This window comes from Papilio machaon, chromosome 16 (assembly GCF_912999745.1).
Source record: "Papilio machaon chromosome 16, ilPapMach1.1, whole genome shotgun sequence".
Classification (NCBI taxonomy): domain Eukaryota; kingdom Metazoa; phylum Arthropoda; class Insecta; order Lepidoptera; family Papilionidae; genus Papilio; species Papilio machaon.
The window spans coordinates 7060215-7077802 of record NC_060001.1 but is presented as its reverse complement, the minus strand read 5'-3'; the positions used below and the strand labels follow the sequence as shown (position 1 = coordinate 7077802).

The 17588-nt window shown below is 35.5% G+C and overlaps 2 protein-coding genes and 3 non-coding genes across 6 annotated transcripts; 3 read left to right on the top strand and 2 right to left on the bottom strand.

Moving 5' to 3' along the window:
• The first annotated feature begins 1680 nt into the window (after positions 1-1680).
• On the top strand, positions 1681-5226 carry LOC106716810 (spidroin-1). 2 transcript variants are annotated; one of them, XM_014510427.2, is made up of 4 exons: positions 1681-1715; positions 1990-2776; positions 3062-3997; positions 4034-5226. In XM_014510427.2, exons 1-4 carry the CDS (start codon positions 1707-1709, stop codon positions 5113-5115), a joined length of 2814 nt encoding a protein of 937 aa, XP_014365913.2. In that variant the 5' UTR covers positions 1681-1706; the 3' UTR covers positions 5116-5226. The 2 variants fall into 2 exon arrangements, with proteins under 2 accessions (XP_014365913.2, XP_014365912.2); XM_014510426.2 differs by having other exon boundaries at positions 3062-5225.
• A 5794-nt stretch (positions 5227-11020) lies between these two features.
• Positions 11021-13285, top strand: LOC106716656 (pupal cuticle protein 36a-like). The gene is made up of 4 exons (XM_014510213.2): positions 11021-11098; positions 11424-11878; positions 12657-12787; positions 12987-13285. Exons 1-4 carry the CDS (start codon positions 11090-11092, stop codon positions 13283-13285), a joined length of 894 nt encoding a protein of 297 aa, XP_014365699.2. The 5' UTR covers positions 11021-11089.
• A 727-nt stretch (positions 13286-14012) lies between these two features.
• Positions 14013-14085, bottom strand: Trnak-uuu. Its single transcript has one exon. It is a non-coding gene; the product is annotated as a tRNA-Lys (tRNA).
• A 648-nt stretch (positions 14086-14733) lies between these two features.
• On the top strand, positions 14734-14806 carry Trnak-uuu. Its single transcript has one exon. It is a non-coding gene; the product is annotated as a tRNA-Lys (tRNA).
• A 1251-nt stretch (positions 14807-16057) lies between these two features.
• Positions 16058-16130, bottom strand: Trnak-uuu. Its single transcript has one exon. It is a non-coding gene; the product is annotated as a tRNA-Lys (tRNA).
• Positions 16131-17588: the final 1458 nt, after the last annotated feature.

The following is a 17588-nucleotide window of genomic DNA, read 5'->3' as shown; positions in this document are numbered from 1 at the left end:
AAATGTAACTCTGTTGAATTTGAGTTTGCGTTTGTGCCTCTTTTTTAAATTCTCAATACTACTAATAAAGATAACAGCGTACAATAATTAGATATTTAAAAAAACGTGATCAAATTATATAAATACTTAAGTGTAAACCGCAATTTGCATTATTTGTTTTAGATTATTTTTTGCGTGAACGTGAGGCAGAAGTTCGGTCAGAGCTGACAGTTGAAGCGTCTCGGGTCAGGCGGTACACGAACTCGTGCAATATTGATAACGCAATGTCGCCGACTGACACGACCCTTCACAACTATGTATTTCAATCACAACATAACATAACCACCAACAAAAATAACATAAACAAAGCTATCTACATTATCTTATAATAAGAGAATATCTTTTTTTTTATATTACAAGGTGGCAAACAAGCAAGCGGCCACAGGAATTCGCCGAAATGGCGAAGTGACTGCTGCCCATAGACATTCGCAATTGCGGATGCATTGCCTACCCTCAATCGACGAAGGAGGAGACGCACAAAAAGAGAATATTTAACCTTCCATCTCCTCCTCCATCAAATCCACCTCCCCTTCCCATCCTTTCCTTATAACAAAAGGGTGGGAAGGGAAAAGGACTAAAATTAGGACCACACTCATCAGACGAAACGCGGAATTACTTCCACTACACGCCTGTCTTCTGTGTGGTCTGATATTTCACCGGGCGAGCCGATTCGTGTAACTGATGTTGTTGTTGCTGGCGTCTACCACTGTTAAAATATCTATAATATCTTTCGCTGACGGATACGTTTCTACTAACCCCATAATATTGGGCCTGCGTTGTTGACTAAGACATCATCACTTTGAACTTATGTAGGCCCGAGCCTATCTGTTTGGATATATTAGTGCTAATGAAGGCGAAGTAGCATATAACCCCATTTGAGAGACCCTAACTGAGCTTCGGATGCCTTATAATTTTTGCATAAGATCTTACTCCTAAAATACTAAAAAAGTAAAAAATAAAAGTGATGATAACATAATTGGAATAATTTAAAAATATTTTTCGATTTCCTCTTTTTTAAATAACTTAAAAAATTATGTTGTAAATATAAAATCGTTATTAAGAGCTTTGCCGAAAACAATTTGTAAAAATTATTTATTAGGTGTTAATCGTAAGGTTTTTAACCTCTTAAATTAGTAAGGTAACTAGGTACTTAAGCCTCAATGTTAGGTTTAAAATTGTTAAAATAAATAAAAGCTTAATAAATTAGATTATAATTTACGAAATACCTTTTTAGAGTTAATTAACCTATTTAATAATATTTAGCATTTCGAAGATTTTAAGCGAAATTGAGCTTATCAAAGTTACCATTCAATAATACAACATGATTTTTCAGGATATAGACAAAAATCTTTATATAAAATTAAAAAAATGCTGTTAAAATAAATGCTACAACAAAAATATCTGCGTAAAAATAATAGAGTGTGACTATAAACGATACATACATAGTAATTAGTGTAAAGTGGATATCGATCGGGAAATTTTGCAACATGTACGCACACATTGAAATGCACTTGTGAATCTTCACTCAGCCAGTCAAAGGTTAGGACCGTGAGTACGGTTTTAGGTAACGAAGTGAGGTGAACGAATTTTGTTTGATATAAATATAGGATCGGTTTCAGTATGCCATCACAGTCGCAGCTAGACCCTTGCAAAGTGTACGGCTTGAAATGAAGCTGGTAATAATATTTTATTCATTTAGATACGAGTATAAAACGATTTACTAAGACTATTTTTTGAACATTCAAGTTCATTGATCCCTAATATTTTAATTGTGAATTTTAATTTAAAATATCCAGCTGAAATTAAACTTTTATTAGAAAATACTCGAATTATTTACGATCAAATACTTATGAAGCAAAACCACAATTCCAAAAAAAACAATTAGATTTTTATTACAAATTTTAAATAAAAAATTAAGCGATTCTAATTACAGTTTTATATTTGTTTCAGCTTTTAGTAATTTCAGTCATAGCATATGGCTGTGCTGACAAGTTGGACCGCAGTTATCTTCCGCCACTAAATGCAGCGTCATCCGGTGGAAGCTCTAAAGACCTGAACGTTCCGTTTGGATCACCAAACGGGCCGTTAGGTTCCGATTCACTACCGAAACTACCTGGCTTCGGACAAACTGGCGCTGGCGCCGGTCAGACATCTCAATCCTCTGGTAACTTCGGATCAAATGGATTCGGTCCAGGAACCGGTCCTACGGGATCAAATATATTTGGCCAAAATGCCGCAACATCAGGATTTGGTCAATCACCAACTGGACCAGGGCAAAATGGATTTGCTACTAAACAAACTTTCGGTTCGGGTTCGGGATCAAATCAAAGTGCACAAAGTGGATTTAAGCAAACTGCTACCTTCGGACAAGGAGGTCAAGGTTCAAACTCGTTTACGCAGGCATATCAGTCTCAACGCCCTCAGAGTGAAGCTGAAAGAAATGCACAAATTCTAAGATATGAAAATGAAAACGATGGTGAAAGGTACTCGTACAGTTTTGAAACTTCTAACGGTATATCGGCCGAAGAAACCGGTGTAGCCACGAATGGTGTCAAGGCACAGGGTGCATTCTCATACACGTCGGACGAGGGTGAAAAGATAAGTGTGACGTACACTGCTGACGAAAATGGTTTCCAACCCCAAGGAGATCATTTACCTACACCTCCTCCAATTCCTGAAGAAATTCTTAAGTCTATCGAGGAGAACGCCAAGGCCGCTGCTGCTGGGACTCAAGAAGGTAAATTATTAAACTTATGAAAACATAAAATGAATTACTAACGTACGTGTAATAAGTTGTATTTTTTCTAATTTGTTACCAATCTAGGAACTTTCCTTTTTGCTCAATGCATTTTGTCGGCCATATAAAAAGAGAACGTATATGTTTTGTTATATTAAAGTAAAAATTACTAGCTGAACCCATTTATGAAAACTAAATAAATGTTTCTTACATTTTTAGGAAACATTTCATAACATTTTTAATTACATAGATAGATTGATTGATAAAACCAATATTTTTTTTTAGGTGCTTATCGACCTGAAGAGGATTCGAACGAAATCAATTATGGAATTACTTCGGGCTCCGTACAGGGTCAAGGTTTCCAAGGACAACGCATACAAACTAATCAGAAAGGTTACAATTACGGCAGTGGTGCTCAAGGCCAAGCTTCTTTTGGACAGACTGCTGGATCTCAAGGACAGAGTACCTTCGGACAGGGTACTGGAACGCAAGGGCAAGGGGCTTTTGGACAAACCACTGCATCGCAAGGTTCTTTTGGCCAGGCATCTGGCTTACAGGGACAGGATGCGTTTGGACGAGGCAGTGGTCAACGAGGACAAGGTACATTTGGACAAGGCAGTGGTTCCCAAGGACAAGGTATCTTTGGACAAAATTCTGGATCGCAAGGACAGAGTGGCTATGGACAGACTGCTGGAACGTCGGGGCAAGGTGGACAAAGTGCTTTTGGGCAGACCGCTGGAACTAAAGTACAAGGTGGCTTTGGACAAAATACTGGGGCACGAGGACAAGTTGGCTTTGGACAGATAAGTAGCTCTCAAGGACAGGGTTCTTTTGGACAGAGTGCTGGAACGCAAGCTACCGGACAAAGTATTGGACAAACTGCCTTTGCTCAGACCATGGGCTCACGAGGACAAAACGGCTTTGGAGGTGGTTCAGGTTTAACGAACCAATTTAATCAACAAAGAAACGGCCAAAAAGAGACGGGATATCAATACAATCGTCCACAGGGTGTTTCCCCTTCTGGTGGTAGTCAATCTGGTAAAGGCTCACAGAGCCAGAGCGCTTTTGGACAGACCGCCGCTTCTCAAGGACAGGGTACTTTTGGACAGAATGGAGGGCAAGGTGGCTCTAGGCAGACTTTCGGTACGCAAGGTCAAAGTGCATTTGGGCAGAATGCTGGACAAGGTAACTTCGGTCAGTCTTCTGGAAATCAAGGACAAGGTGCCTTTGGACAAAGTGCTGGTTCACGAGGACAAGGTGCCTTTGGACAAAGTGCTGGTACACGAGGACAAGGTGACTTTGGACAAAAAGCTGGATCTCAAGGCCAGGGTGGCAATGGCCAAATTACTGGATCCCAAGGTCAGGGTGGCTATGGACAAACTACAGGATTCCAAGGTCAGGGTGGCTTGGGACAGTCTGCTGGTGGAAAAAGTCAAGGAGGCTTCGGGCAGACTGCAGGAACACAGGGTCAGGGCGGTTTTGGACAGACTACTGGTACTCAAGGACAAGGAGGACAAGGTGCTTTTGGACAAACTGCTGGAACTAAAGCACAAGGAGGCTTCGGACAAACTTCTGGTACAAAAGGTCAGGGAGTATTTGGACAAATAAGTCAAGGACAGAGAACATCAGGACAAAGTGATGGGCCTCGAGGACAAGGTGGTTACGGGCAGAACGCTGGAGGGAAAGGCCAAAGTGCCTTTGGACAGACTGCTGGACAACAAGGCCAAGGTGCCTTTGGCCAAACAGCTGGAACGCAAGGTCAAGGTGCCTTTGGCCAGATCGCTGGAACTCAAGGACAAGGCATCTTTGGAGGTTCAGGTTCTCGAGGACAATCAGGTCAGACCAATCAATTTAATCAACAGGGCTCTGGAAATGGTCAAAAAGAGGCAGGTTACCAGTATAATCGTCCACAGGGATCTTTCCCAACTGATGGTAACCGACCAGGACAAACTAATGCACAATCTGGATCGGGTTCATCTGGATCTTCAGGGCAAGGATCAGGCTTCCAACCTAGTTCAAACAGGCCCGGTGGCAATCAGCCCGGTTCGGGGTCCGGGAATGGTGGACCATCACAATACCAGCCTGGTGGAAATACGCAATCTTCATCGGGCAATGGACAGGGCACTTCATATAGGCCTGGTGGAAATCAGTCTTCATTTGGTTCAACTAGTGGTTCCGGATATCAATACAACAGGCCTGGATCTCAGCCTAGCCAAGGCAGTCAGCCGCAACGTCCTGGATTTGGAGGATCTCCATCACCTAACCAGAGTGCTGGTCAAGAATTCGGTGGCCCTCGCCAGCCTCCAAGCTTTAGTCCCGAGGAAGGATACAAATATTGAGGCCAAAGGATTGTAGTGCAATTGTAGGATAAGAAATGGATCGGCAATAGAAAATTAAAAAAAAAATGTACGTATGTAGCTTATAATGAATTGTAAAAAGCAAATTGTTTGACTTTTAAGGAAAACATATGTGTGTTTGTAAAATATAATTGTGAATAAAAGTCAACAAATTAATTCTGTAGTATTATTTATCTACAATATTTTAAACAATATTTGCAAGTAGACTGGTAAGATTATTTACAACCTAATACTTGTACCAACAGACATATGTACTTAGATAAAGCACAATGGGTGTGTGAGAATCGCGCAGAGCAAGCCGCTGTTTACCTCAGAGGCGCGATTGTTTTTGCATAACTATAGGACGATGCACTCTGATTTATTATAGTTAAAAATACATTGAATTGTATATTTAAAATACCTCAATTTACAAGTTCCGAAAAATAACTAACATATGAGTAACACAATACATGAAGTCACCAAATAATGATGACGTAATTCAGTTCTTTACATAGTTATTTTATTCAAATATAATAATACAATTTAATTTTCAATTCTTCCAGAAGTTTCTATATTAAAAAATCTAATCAACTCAAATAATAATTTGACCCTTTTATTGGGCTTATTAAACGTTTTTATTTTGTTCTAAATTTAAATATGCCTTCCTATCTAAACAGTCTATTTTAAGACCAATTAAAGCCTCTGAGTTCGGCAGTTAGATATAAACTATTACATAATTAGACAAATTCTTGTGACTGGATGACTTAGTTACGACTTAAAAGTTCAAGCTTGTTCCGACACAGGATCGGCGAAGCCTTGACTTTTCGTGCGCATTGTCGGGGCCCTTATGTGGGACAAAAGCTATTAAAATTGTCTTGACCTTTTTGTGAATCCGCATCCCTGTATGAGACATTCGTATTGCGTAATCCATTTAAATGGGTCACAGCAAACGTAACATTCGTTTAGCAATGCTTAAAGCTCTGTACAAATACATACTAACTATCCAGATTAAATATATAAAAAACAAAGTTTAAAGTTAATATTAAACCATTAACTTTGATGTCTTGAGGTATATAAACCTAGCTGTCGCCCGCGACTCCGTCCGCGCACAATTATAAAAAACATTATAAGTAGCCTATGTTCTTCCAGACTAATCTACATCTATGCCAAATTTCATCAAGATCCGTTGAGCCGTTCTGGAGATACCTTCAAAGAAACATCCATCCATTTAAACATTCGCATTTATAATATTAGTAAGATATACTTTTAAAACAACAAAGTTAAGACTCAACATGGACATACAAACCATACATACACTTCCATACATCATCTAGCTTGCCCTTACGTGGTATATAAACAGCGATGGAGACATACTATGTACATTAACCTCATTATTCATCACATTAATATTTCGCATAAGCTTGTTTTGTACATTATTTAAGTGATGTCGCACTCGTTGTTTATAATCAAAGAATTAAATTACCTTCCCACCTAGGATTGATGTACAGTAAACTGTCACCATAAGAGTTTTAATTTCACATATTGCTATGACAAGTTTTCGAGCTAAAATTGTGAGCATAAAATGATTTATCACCGATGGGTAGTAAATAAACGTCCTTGACAAGCGTGTATTTTATTTTACTAAAACTTTATCTAATGAAAATATTTCAAAATCGTATAACTTATTCTCTCTCTTTATCATCAACTATACAATTCTAAAATTGAACCCTGTTAAGTAGAAAAGATAAGTAAAAAAGAGGAAAAATCCAGAAATTCACCAAACAAAACTATACGACACTATACGTATCAACCCACATTCAACTAAATCATTTCTAAATTTCAAACCTTATTAACTCAAAAGTAGCATAATGTTGGTTGGATCTTGTGTGCTTAATAGAGTCCAATCAAAGCTTAACGACAATAGTGGAATGTTGGATTCGAACTCACAATTTCATGTTTAGTGTACAGTACATTTAATCATTGAGCGATTGGCGCTATCGTGTTATTTAGACGCCATGTCTTAAATTTATATACATGTCTTAATTACTTTCAACATAGATAATTACGCATATAACATACGAGTATTACACATATTTTCTTTCATCTGATGTTGCTACTTTAAAAAGTAATTATAAAGTGGCCATAATGACATGTTAATTATTCAAGATACTGGCTGTCGCCCGCGACTTCGTCAGAATTAAAAAGTAGTCTGTAATGTTCACGTAATACTTTAGCTACCTTCCCGTCAAAGTCTCGTCAAATAAGGCCTAGCCGTTTTAGAGGGAACCCCAAACAAATGACAGACTTACAGACAGATAGATAAAATTTTCAAATGTTGTTTTCTCGACATAATTAAAATAAATACATGTTCACGATATATGAATGTTATTTTTTGATATTACAGACACTTTAATTTTTTTAATTTTTTTTATATCATAAGGTGGTAAAAGAGTAAACGGCCACCTGGATTCGCCGAAATAGCGAGGCGACAGTTGCCCATAGACATCCGCAAATGCAGATGCGTTGCCTACCTTTAATCAACGGAGAAGGGGACGAACAGGAAGAGGATATTTCTCCTTCCTGTGCGTCCCCTCTTCAGCCAAATCCACTTCCCCTTCCCATCCCTTCCTAATAAGAAAAGGGTGGGAAGGGAACGAGGACTAAAATTAGACTAACTAATTACTAGCTGTCGCCCGCGACTCCGTCCGCACGTAATTAAATAAAACTTAATGAGTAGCCTATGTATTCTTCCAGATTATGTTCTACAACTGTTCCAAATTTCAGCGAGATTCGTTGACGTGTTCCGGAGATACCTTCAGACAAACAGCCATCCATCCATTTAAACATTCGCATTTATAATATTAGTAAGATATAGATTTAGATGAAGTTCAGTTAGTCGTATATTTTATTTATAATGATGAATTTAAAGAAATAATAATTTTAATACTAGTGGTAGCCAATTCGACCACATTTTTTAAATTAAAAATAAGCTTTATGCACTTAATTTCTAGGTTAACTTTCTAGGTTTTCACTTCGTATTCATAGTATAGTGATGACTCTAATTCGTTCAGATACCACAAAAAAAAAAAAAACAGACTGTATTCTATGACACGCAAGTGAAGTACAAATCGAATGACATCTCACTCGTCAAAATTAGTTCAATCGTTTAGGATATTCTGTGCTTTAATCAACTTAGAAGATTTACATCGTACATTAATCGAGTATTGCGCTGCCTAGATGTCTAGATCTAGGGTCAGCTTAGCAATATTCGGATGACTTATGATTACTGATTTTATCACGCATTTTTCGTTTAAAGGTCAGTATGATTATTATAAAGAGATTGCGTGTGGAGGTTAACATTATTAGCGATTTAATAGATACACCCTTGTTATTTTAGTAACATAACTTAGTTAAAAACATCTCAGTTTAGTTTCATGCAAATCTCAGCTTTCTTTTATTAACTTAAGGTCGCAATTTCATTTGTCGTTAGTACACGTATGCGTGGTGCTAGAGATTTCCTGTTCATGAATAAAAGGACGCATGCGTTGGGCAGTAGACCTAACTTTTCCTTGCCGTTCATTATACTCCTCAACTGAGTCCTCTCTACGCTTTTACATCGACAGATCAATTTCATTAATTGTGTTCGGGGGGTTTCCCCGCATACTGATCGTTATCGGCTAATGAAATTGCGCCCTAAGATCTATAATCTAAGGGCACTGTAGTCTAAGATAAAAATACCTGTAGTTAAAGCCAGTTACTCACCATCAGTGTTGATAAAAGTTGTGTAGTTGGCTTTAATCTGTAAATTTCAATTATCATAACACCTATGTAAAAACTTTTTTTTCTTTGTTTACAAAGATACTGTAAGGAATGGTTATATTGATGATATACTTTTTTTTTCGCCACCTGGATTCGCTGCAATAGCGAGGCGACCGTTGCCCATAGACATCCGCAAATGCAGATGCGTTGACTACCTTGACTTGACTCACAACAGTGAAAACTAACCGTAAGAACATCTAACTATGGAATAATTCAAACGAAATTATCTTAAATTAAGTCATTAGAAGACAGTCTATTAAGGTCAAGCAATTGTATATTTTTCATCGCACAATACTATAGTGTATTTAACTAATGGATATCATTGTGTGACTCATTTAAACTGATATGTCAATTACACTCTTGGCCGTGACATTTGATACACGAAGAGGTGTTTGAAATTGTGTAGGCAGCACAATGCATTCGTGAGATGGTCGAATTGATTATGAAAAGTTAATGCAGTGGGTGAATACCAGGATACCTTTGATGTATCGGAGCTAGATGATTTTTTGGTCTTATGATTAGATTTTTTTTATCCTATTCCTTTTTTATATATCTTCTAGAAACTTCTTTGGTCTCTATATTCTAAAATAAACACTGTTTCGCTAACAGAATATGCATCATAAATTTATATTAAACTAGCTTTTACCTGCGACTCCGTCCGCGCGGAATAAAAAATAGAAAACGGGGTAAAAATTCCTATGTCCGTCTCCTGGTTTTAAGCTACCTGCCCACCAATTTTCAGTCAAATCGATTCAGCCGTTCTTGAGTTATAAATAGTGTAACTAACACGACTTTCTTTTATATATATAGATACAGATAGATATGAATTAAAAAAAATCTTTACAATATAAGGGCTTGAGATACATAGAGTATCGACTGGTTCAATCTTCATCCGTATTTAATGTTCGCCATACTCGAACCATAATTTGCAGACGCCGTTAAAAATGCTGCCGACTGTAAATTTTCCGTCTGAATCTTGAATCTGTCCCTACCATTGAAGCCATATGATGTTCAATTATTTAATTTTTAAATTTAATATTACGTGATTAAGCAAATTGCATTACATTTTTACATACCATTCGAGGTCGACATGTCTACCCTGTAGGCAATTTTAGCAATTTAGCGATGTAATTACCAATATCAATCTGTTCTGACCTTTGAAGAAAAATCTGTATCATCTAACTAATTATACTGTTTTAGTTGTGAAGTAATTTAAATGCAATTAGAACGAGTTTTAATGGAAAGAAATAATTTTAAATTAGTATAAGTATTTTTATTTAAATACCGGCCTGTTAAGAATATATGAAGATTCTATATTAACTGTTAAATAAAAAAAAGTTATCAATTCCGCCTTACAGTAAAAGGGAATTACAAACATTGTTTCGATTTTTAAAATCCCACGGCTTATTTCATATCCTGAAATAAGTTGGGGCGGTTTTATGCAGTATTATTTACAGGATCATGACACTTTATTTATTTTAAAAATAAGGTATTGGAACGATTCTAAGCAAGGTCAAAAGAGAATGAAATATGGTCCATCCAGTTAATAAGCTTATTGAAATACATTTGTATACGAAGGAATGACGCTATGCAAGAGTGAAACGATATTTTGATTTTAAAAGTCCATAGTTCAGTAGATGCTTAGAACGAAATTTAATGTGTCTTAAAATTTTCTAAAATGTAATTATGTGCTTACGTCAAAGTAAACATGGGTAAATTAAGTAACTAAAGTACTCCGCTGTTATTATATCAGAAAAAAGCATGATTATTCAAGTAAGAAAAAGGGAAAACTGTTATATATTTGGGGATATTGACTGAAATAACAACAATAATTTACTTCAGTTTTGGATAACACCATCATAATCAAATTGTTTTTTTCTAACATAGGGTCGGTCACAGTATGCTTTTCTATACATATCTCTCAGTGATCACCTGTATTCGCTTTTGCATAACATCGTCCGCAACAATTAGACGACCGTGGTAGTAACGCATTGATTAAGCAATGATAGACCACGACTTTTGGCTGCGTACATCTTCCATATTAAAGTGGATCAATAATGCAGGGCGGCCATCACTATAAATATTGTACAGAGATCTTCTATAGCATCACTTACTTGTTCAGCATTCGTGAGATAGCTTGTGAGAAAAAATATTCGCAATGAAATTGGTAAAGCATTTATACATAATTTAAACTTTCAAGTTGTTTATTAATATTTGGTTTAAAATATCAAATAATATTTGCTGTATAAAAATTTATAATTCTACTCCTTTTTAACACCTTAATGTGTCAAATTAAATATATTATAGACTATTGTAGGAAACCCTTTCAGAAATTCAATAATAAATGAAAACTGTAACTGTAATACTTTCATAGTTTTGTTGTAATTTTTAAGTTATATATATTTTTAAATGATACTTATAGTAAGTAATAGAGTATACTATTCGATAACGAAGAATAGATTTAATATTTTAATCTTTCATTTCATTTCCAGTTCATCGTTGCAGTATTCATCGCTTACTCAAGCGCTGCGAAGCTCAACAGAGCATACCTGCCACCGAATTACGCACAAACATCTGGCGGATCCGGTGATTTCCTTCAAACACCACTATCCAACCCTACATCTTTCAATGGGTTACAAGGAAATAATGGATTCATTGCTAAAGAAACCATTGCACAATTCGGCAATGAATATACTAATGGTAACGTAGCCAATGGTCGTCAGAATATCGACAATGCTTATACGCGAGCTGAACGACCCAGAGCTGCCTTAGAAAGAAATGCAGCAATACTTCGTCAAGCTAATGAAAATGATGGTGAAAGATATTCTTACGCTTTTGAAACTGAAAACGGTATAGTTGCTGAGGAAAATGGAGTAGCAACGAACGGTGTTGAAGCACAGGGCGGGTACTCGTACACTGGTGATGATGGACAGGTTTACAGCATTAGGTAAGAGAAAGAACTTATCGTTTTAATGTTTTTATTAGATTTAATAATTTCGATTCTATTTTGATTTATGACAATAGCTTTTGTCGCGTACCTGTGACATATTTTGTTTGTCCTCTTTGTTTCTAAGCCATTGAATAGATTTTGGTGAAACTTTTACGTCCCATAAAAAAATTACATTAATATAAATATGCAACTTTGCAACTTATTGCTTGGATTATGACATTATCTTGATATATGTAAAGTTTTTACTATTCTAGTTGATATTAATTTAATTGTATTGGTCAAGTTTTAATATAGTAATTAAGTCTTAGCGTGAATAAGGAGTATTTCTTATGTAATAACAATTTAAAATTGCTATATGTTTCGTAACGTGTTATAATCGTCTACCAATCGATCAAGTGTGAGATTATGTAATGAAAAGAAGCTCACGCGCATTTAATTGGCATAGTAAAAAACATAGTATTGATAATCCCCTTATAAAAGTAAAGAGCAATCGTTAACCGAAGTGCGTCTTTGATCCTTACCGTACATCACGGAACTACAATATATTTTAAATACGATATTGGTGCAATAGTTTTACAGTATTAGAAATTAAAAGTTACATAATAATTTTGATTGGCAACGTCAAAGTGTAAACTATCAAATTTCCTGTCAAAATTTACGTGTTTGACAAAATCTTTGATTCCTTTTTGACGTGTTTATATTCAACAAACATCTCAAATATAGATAAAGGATGGAAAGTGTTGAAGCTTGAAATACGACAATATTTATTTTCCAGATACACAGCTGGTCAGAACGGTTTCGTACCCGAGGGTGACCATCTCCCCACCCCTCCCCCGATCCCGCAGGAAATTCAGTTGGCTCTGGAACAAAACGCTCGCGACGAAGCTGCAGGAATCTATGATGACGGTAATATTTCTTTATTGAATTTTGAAATCGGATTTATCAAATAAAACAAAGTCTCAAACTGTATTCTAAAACATTTGACAAATTATTATCCATGAGATAATTACTCAGATTTTGAACTAAAAAAAAATATTATAAATTAATTTTCACTCTATTCATTAAGTAGTTGAATTCATTCAAAGATCTTCACATTTGTTTATAGGCTCTTACAATGAAAATAAATACGCCAATGACAACGGCTACGCAACTTCCAACTCCATCCAGCCAATTGCCAACATAAACAATGAAGACTCTATCGTCGTCAACTCCGCTACCAACAATGATGCTTTCCAACCTGGGTTCGCCAGACAAAACCAGGCGTCGGCATACAATCAGCAAAATGGAATTAACAAAGCCTATCTACCTCCTACTTCTGAACAAAGGTCGACTGGAAGACTCGGTGGCTTCGGCATCAGAAATCGTCAGCCTACTTTCAGCTCTAGAAACGGTTACAATTATTAGACGGCTTGATTAACTCAAATCTATAAATATATTTATTTTTGAAACGTGAATTTCTTTTTTTCTATATTTCTTTTATATTATAAAATGGCAAACGAGCAAGCGGCCATTTGATTCGCCGAAATAGCGAAGCGACCGCTGCCCATAGACATCAACAATTGCAGATGCGTTGCCTACGTGCAGGAAGAGAACATTTCCCCTTCCTATGCGTCTCATCCTCCGTCCAATCCACTGCTCGTTCCCATCCTTTGCTTATAAGAAAAGGATCGGAAGGGAAACACGACTAAAATTAGGCCTCCATCTTTTCATAATCACCATTTAACACTAACATTGCTGCTCTCAGTCGTTAAATGATAGTCCTTAGATAGATTTAGTGTGAGTAATATATACTAAGGCTCTTCTTCAGTGACCAAGAAATTACTCTAAAAGTGGCAGTATAGCTATTTAGCATTAGTTTCATCTTTATAAAACAACTAACTGTAGCCTGTGACTTCGTCCGGAATTTAAAAAAACGTAATACGAGTAAATAGCCTATGTGTTCTTCGAGACCATGTTCTAAATACATCTGTGCCAAATTCCATCAAGAACCATTGAGCCGTTCCGGAGATACCTTCAAAAAACACATACATCGATCGATACATCTAAACTTTTTGCATTTACAATATTAATAGGATTAAAAATCGTCATTCGCACAGTTAACAATTTTTTATATAAATGTAAAAGTCGATTACGCCCGGACAGGGACTTGAACCCTGGACCCTTGGATTAAAAGTCCAATGCTCTACCGACTGAGCTATCCGGGCTGCAGAGTATTGACCAATAATAGACCAAAAATATAGACTAATCTTACTAATATTATCAGTGTGAATATTTAATTGGATGGATGTTTGTTTGAAGGTATCTCCGGAAAGGCTTAACGGATCTTATCCAACAAGATTTGGCACATATGTAGAACATGGTCTGGAACAACACGTAGGCTACTTATTACGTTTTTTTTTTAATTCCGCGTAGACGGAGTTGTGGGCGACAGCTAGTACATTTCTAGACAGTAGTATTATTTCTAATGACAAATTAGGTATCTTCTCCTTTCATCACTTATTCTGGTTTACATGGTCCTTAAATGTCCACCAAGCGATCGATTTTTTTCCTTGTGAATTTCTATCATAAAGTTGTATGTCAATGAATGCTCACCATTAATTTTTACAAGCAATAAGCGATGGACAGTTCATATATACAAAAATATTGTCATACAGGGTGTTTGTTATATGAAATAGTAATGTACAATTCATCATTTAAAAGAGGAACAAAATTGATCAAGAAATATAGGCTTTGTAAGTAAAAGAATTTGAGATGTGTCTGCAAGGAAATAATAACACAACAACATAGATTATCCATAATATGTTCTCTTATCGAGCTTGTATCGATAGTCAAGTTTGTTCCCTCAGTTAATTGGCCGGATAGCTCAGTCGGTAGAGCATTGGACTTTTAATCCAAGGGTCCAGGGTTCAAGTCCCTGTCCGGGCGGGAATGTTTTTAGATGTTTTAAATATAATTTCGACTAAACTGCTTTGGAGTCTTTTGAATCTAAATTAAATTCTATTTCCAAGAAAGCGTTTTGTTTTGTTCGCGGATTCGTAAATAAACAGAATTATTTATTTGTCCTTGTTAGTTATCTTTTGTGGTTCATTTATTTTTGATTTTGCTATTTTTAAAGCTAATTGAAATGATTTGTGTTTCATCATCCTAGCCTTATCCCACTCACGTGGAGTCGGCGCTCAAGGTTTGATAATCGTTAAACATTTGGCTTCAATTTTTACAGCCGACCGCCTTCCTGTCACCAACCCAACTTGGGAAAATCTTAAAATTAAATATAATATTAACAAAGTAATTATAGCTAAATAATTCAAAATTACTTCTAAATATACATCAACAATAAAAAATGAGTAATAAAACAATATTAATAGCATTATTATTAGTAGTATTAGTAGTATTATTAATAGAACAAAACTTCACCGACTGAAATAACTTGTGTCTACGGTTTTATAAACGTGTATTCTTTCTATCAATATGTAGGTCGGACTTCTAAAAGCTCGGGATATCTAAAGCTTATGTAATCTTTTTTATATTTAATATTTAGCAATACGCTCCTGTTATCTCTTTGAAAATCTCATCTGTCAGTTAACGAAGATGGCTTTTGTTAACTCAACCTGACTATTTCAGTGTTGAAATATGCAGTGTCTAAATAAAGTTTAGCGATGTTTGATACGTTATCTTTTATTCATGTATTGCACTCAACAAAGATGTTACTACAAATCGAGAGTCGTTGAATTTAAAAATGACCTAAGTTACACTGCTACTCAAATCTGATAGTAACTGTGATGGATAGAATACTGAGGCATAGTTTGAGGGAGGGGAAGGGAAAATGGCCACGAGTTTTGTTTGTGGTCAAGAATGAATGTGATGGTAACCCCAAGTTCAGAGATCACGGACGATCGGCAATTATCTAAGACAATGCGAATCACTTTTGCCCGCTCGTGCGGAATTTGACCTTATCTGTCATAATTTGGAGCCTAAAAGTAAATAGAAAAGACTAATTTAATAGAACACAAGTATTCAAAAATTACAAAATAAAAAAAACAAAAGAGGTCTTTGCATAGTTTTTGTTTTTTTTATTTAGTATCCTTATAACTGCACCTTTTTTATCCGAAAAACTTGAATGCTTAAATTCTTAATTAAGTGTAAATTAAGCGTCAAAGTAAACAAAAATTACTCGTTCGCCCGGACAGGGACTTGAACCCTGGACCCTTGGATTAAAAGTCCAATGCTCTACCGACTGAGCTATCCGGGCTGTGGGCAATGTACAACAAGTAAACAACCATTAATTTCTCGAGTAAGTTTCTATTAAAATCTCAATTACTTTATCAATATCTTTTGTTTCGTCTTTGTTCTATTTTCAACAAGCTTTTACTCGCGACTCCGTGCGCGCGGAATAAAAAATATCACACAAGATAAAAAAAGTTCTTATGTCCGTTTCCTAGTTCTAAGCTACCTCCCCATCAATTTTCAGCTAAATCAGTTCAACCGATCTTGAGTTATAAATAGTGTAACTAACACGACTTTCTTTTGTATATATAGATATTCAAACAGATAATTATTACGTTGATAATTAATTTGAATCTCATATTAAAGAATAACAATAATATGCAGTGTAATCTTACTAATATTATAAATGCGAATGTTTAGATGGATGGATGGATGTTTGTTTGAAGACATCTCCGGAACTGCTCAAGGGATCTTGATGAAATTTGGCAAAGATGTAGAACATAGTCTGGAAGAACATATAGGCTACTTATTAATTTTTTTTTTACTTCAGCGACAGCTAGTCAAGTTTAAATGTTTCATTCATCTAATCATCTACTACTATAAAACTACTGGGGAAAATGCGACGTATGGTACATAGGAACGAATGTAGTAAAAGTATATAAGGTTCATATTTTCAATCCTTTAAAATGTAATTTGAAGATATGTCAGTTGAAACACTAGTTAATTCCTATGCAAGCATAAAAGAATGTGAGGTACATAATTGAGTAACTCAGAGTCATCCATCATTCAGTCAGTCTCAACAATATAGTAAAGTAATTGGGAAAGATTTCAGAGAATCAAATCGAATTCAAAACTATGATATGAATTGTTATTATTAAACCTAATTTAAACACTATGTTAATTTCCTTATCAGACAGTCAATAAATAAATTTATTCGTAAATATTTTTATTAATTGCGTATTTTTCCTATTTTACTAATATTATAAATGCAAATGTTTAGATGAATGGATGGATGTATGTTTGTTACAAAGTATCTCCAGAACGGCTGCATTGTAATTTGGTATAGATGTAGAACTCAGTCTGGAAGAACACATAACCTACTAATTTAGTTTTTTTTTTTAATTCCGCGCGGACGGAGTTGCGAGCGAAAGTTATTAAGTAAATAAAATCTCAATTTTAATTAAAATTCTAAAAAATTATATCAAGTTATCCAATAAAACTAAAATTGTTTATTTTTTCATTGTGTATATCTGCGCCATCTATCCGAAACATAAGGAAAATTTAAGGCAAATTTTGTTTAAAATTAGTTCTTTAACAACAGATGGCAGTAAATGTTGAATTCACATTTGGTTAATCAGAAATTTAATTCGTGGAAATCCTATAACTAGGTATAATAGGTTTAAAGTGAACCAGTAATTTATGTATCAATACGTAAGTACAAACAGTAGAAAGAATACGTTGAAAGTTAAAAGGATGTATTGTT

What these genes read in the sequence shown, in the direction of transcription:
- LOC106716810 (XM_014510426.2), top strand. An exon ending in TGCTGCTGGGACTCAAGAAG is followed by an intron (nt 2,777 to 3,061) that starts GTAAATTATTAA and finishes ATTTTTTTTTAG; the next exon opens with GTGCTTATCGACCTGAAGAG.
- LOC106716656 (XM_014510213.2), top strand. An exon ending in GGACAGGTTTACAGCATTAG is followed by an intron (nt 11,879 to 12,656) that starts GTAAGAGAAAGA and finishes TTTATTTTCCAG; the next exon opens with ATACACAGCTGGTCAGAACG. An exon ending in TGCAGGAATCTATGATGACG is followed by an intron (nt 12,788 to 12,986) that starts GTAATATTTCTT and finishes ATTTGTTTATAG; the next exon opens with GCTCTTACAATGAAAATAAA.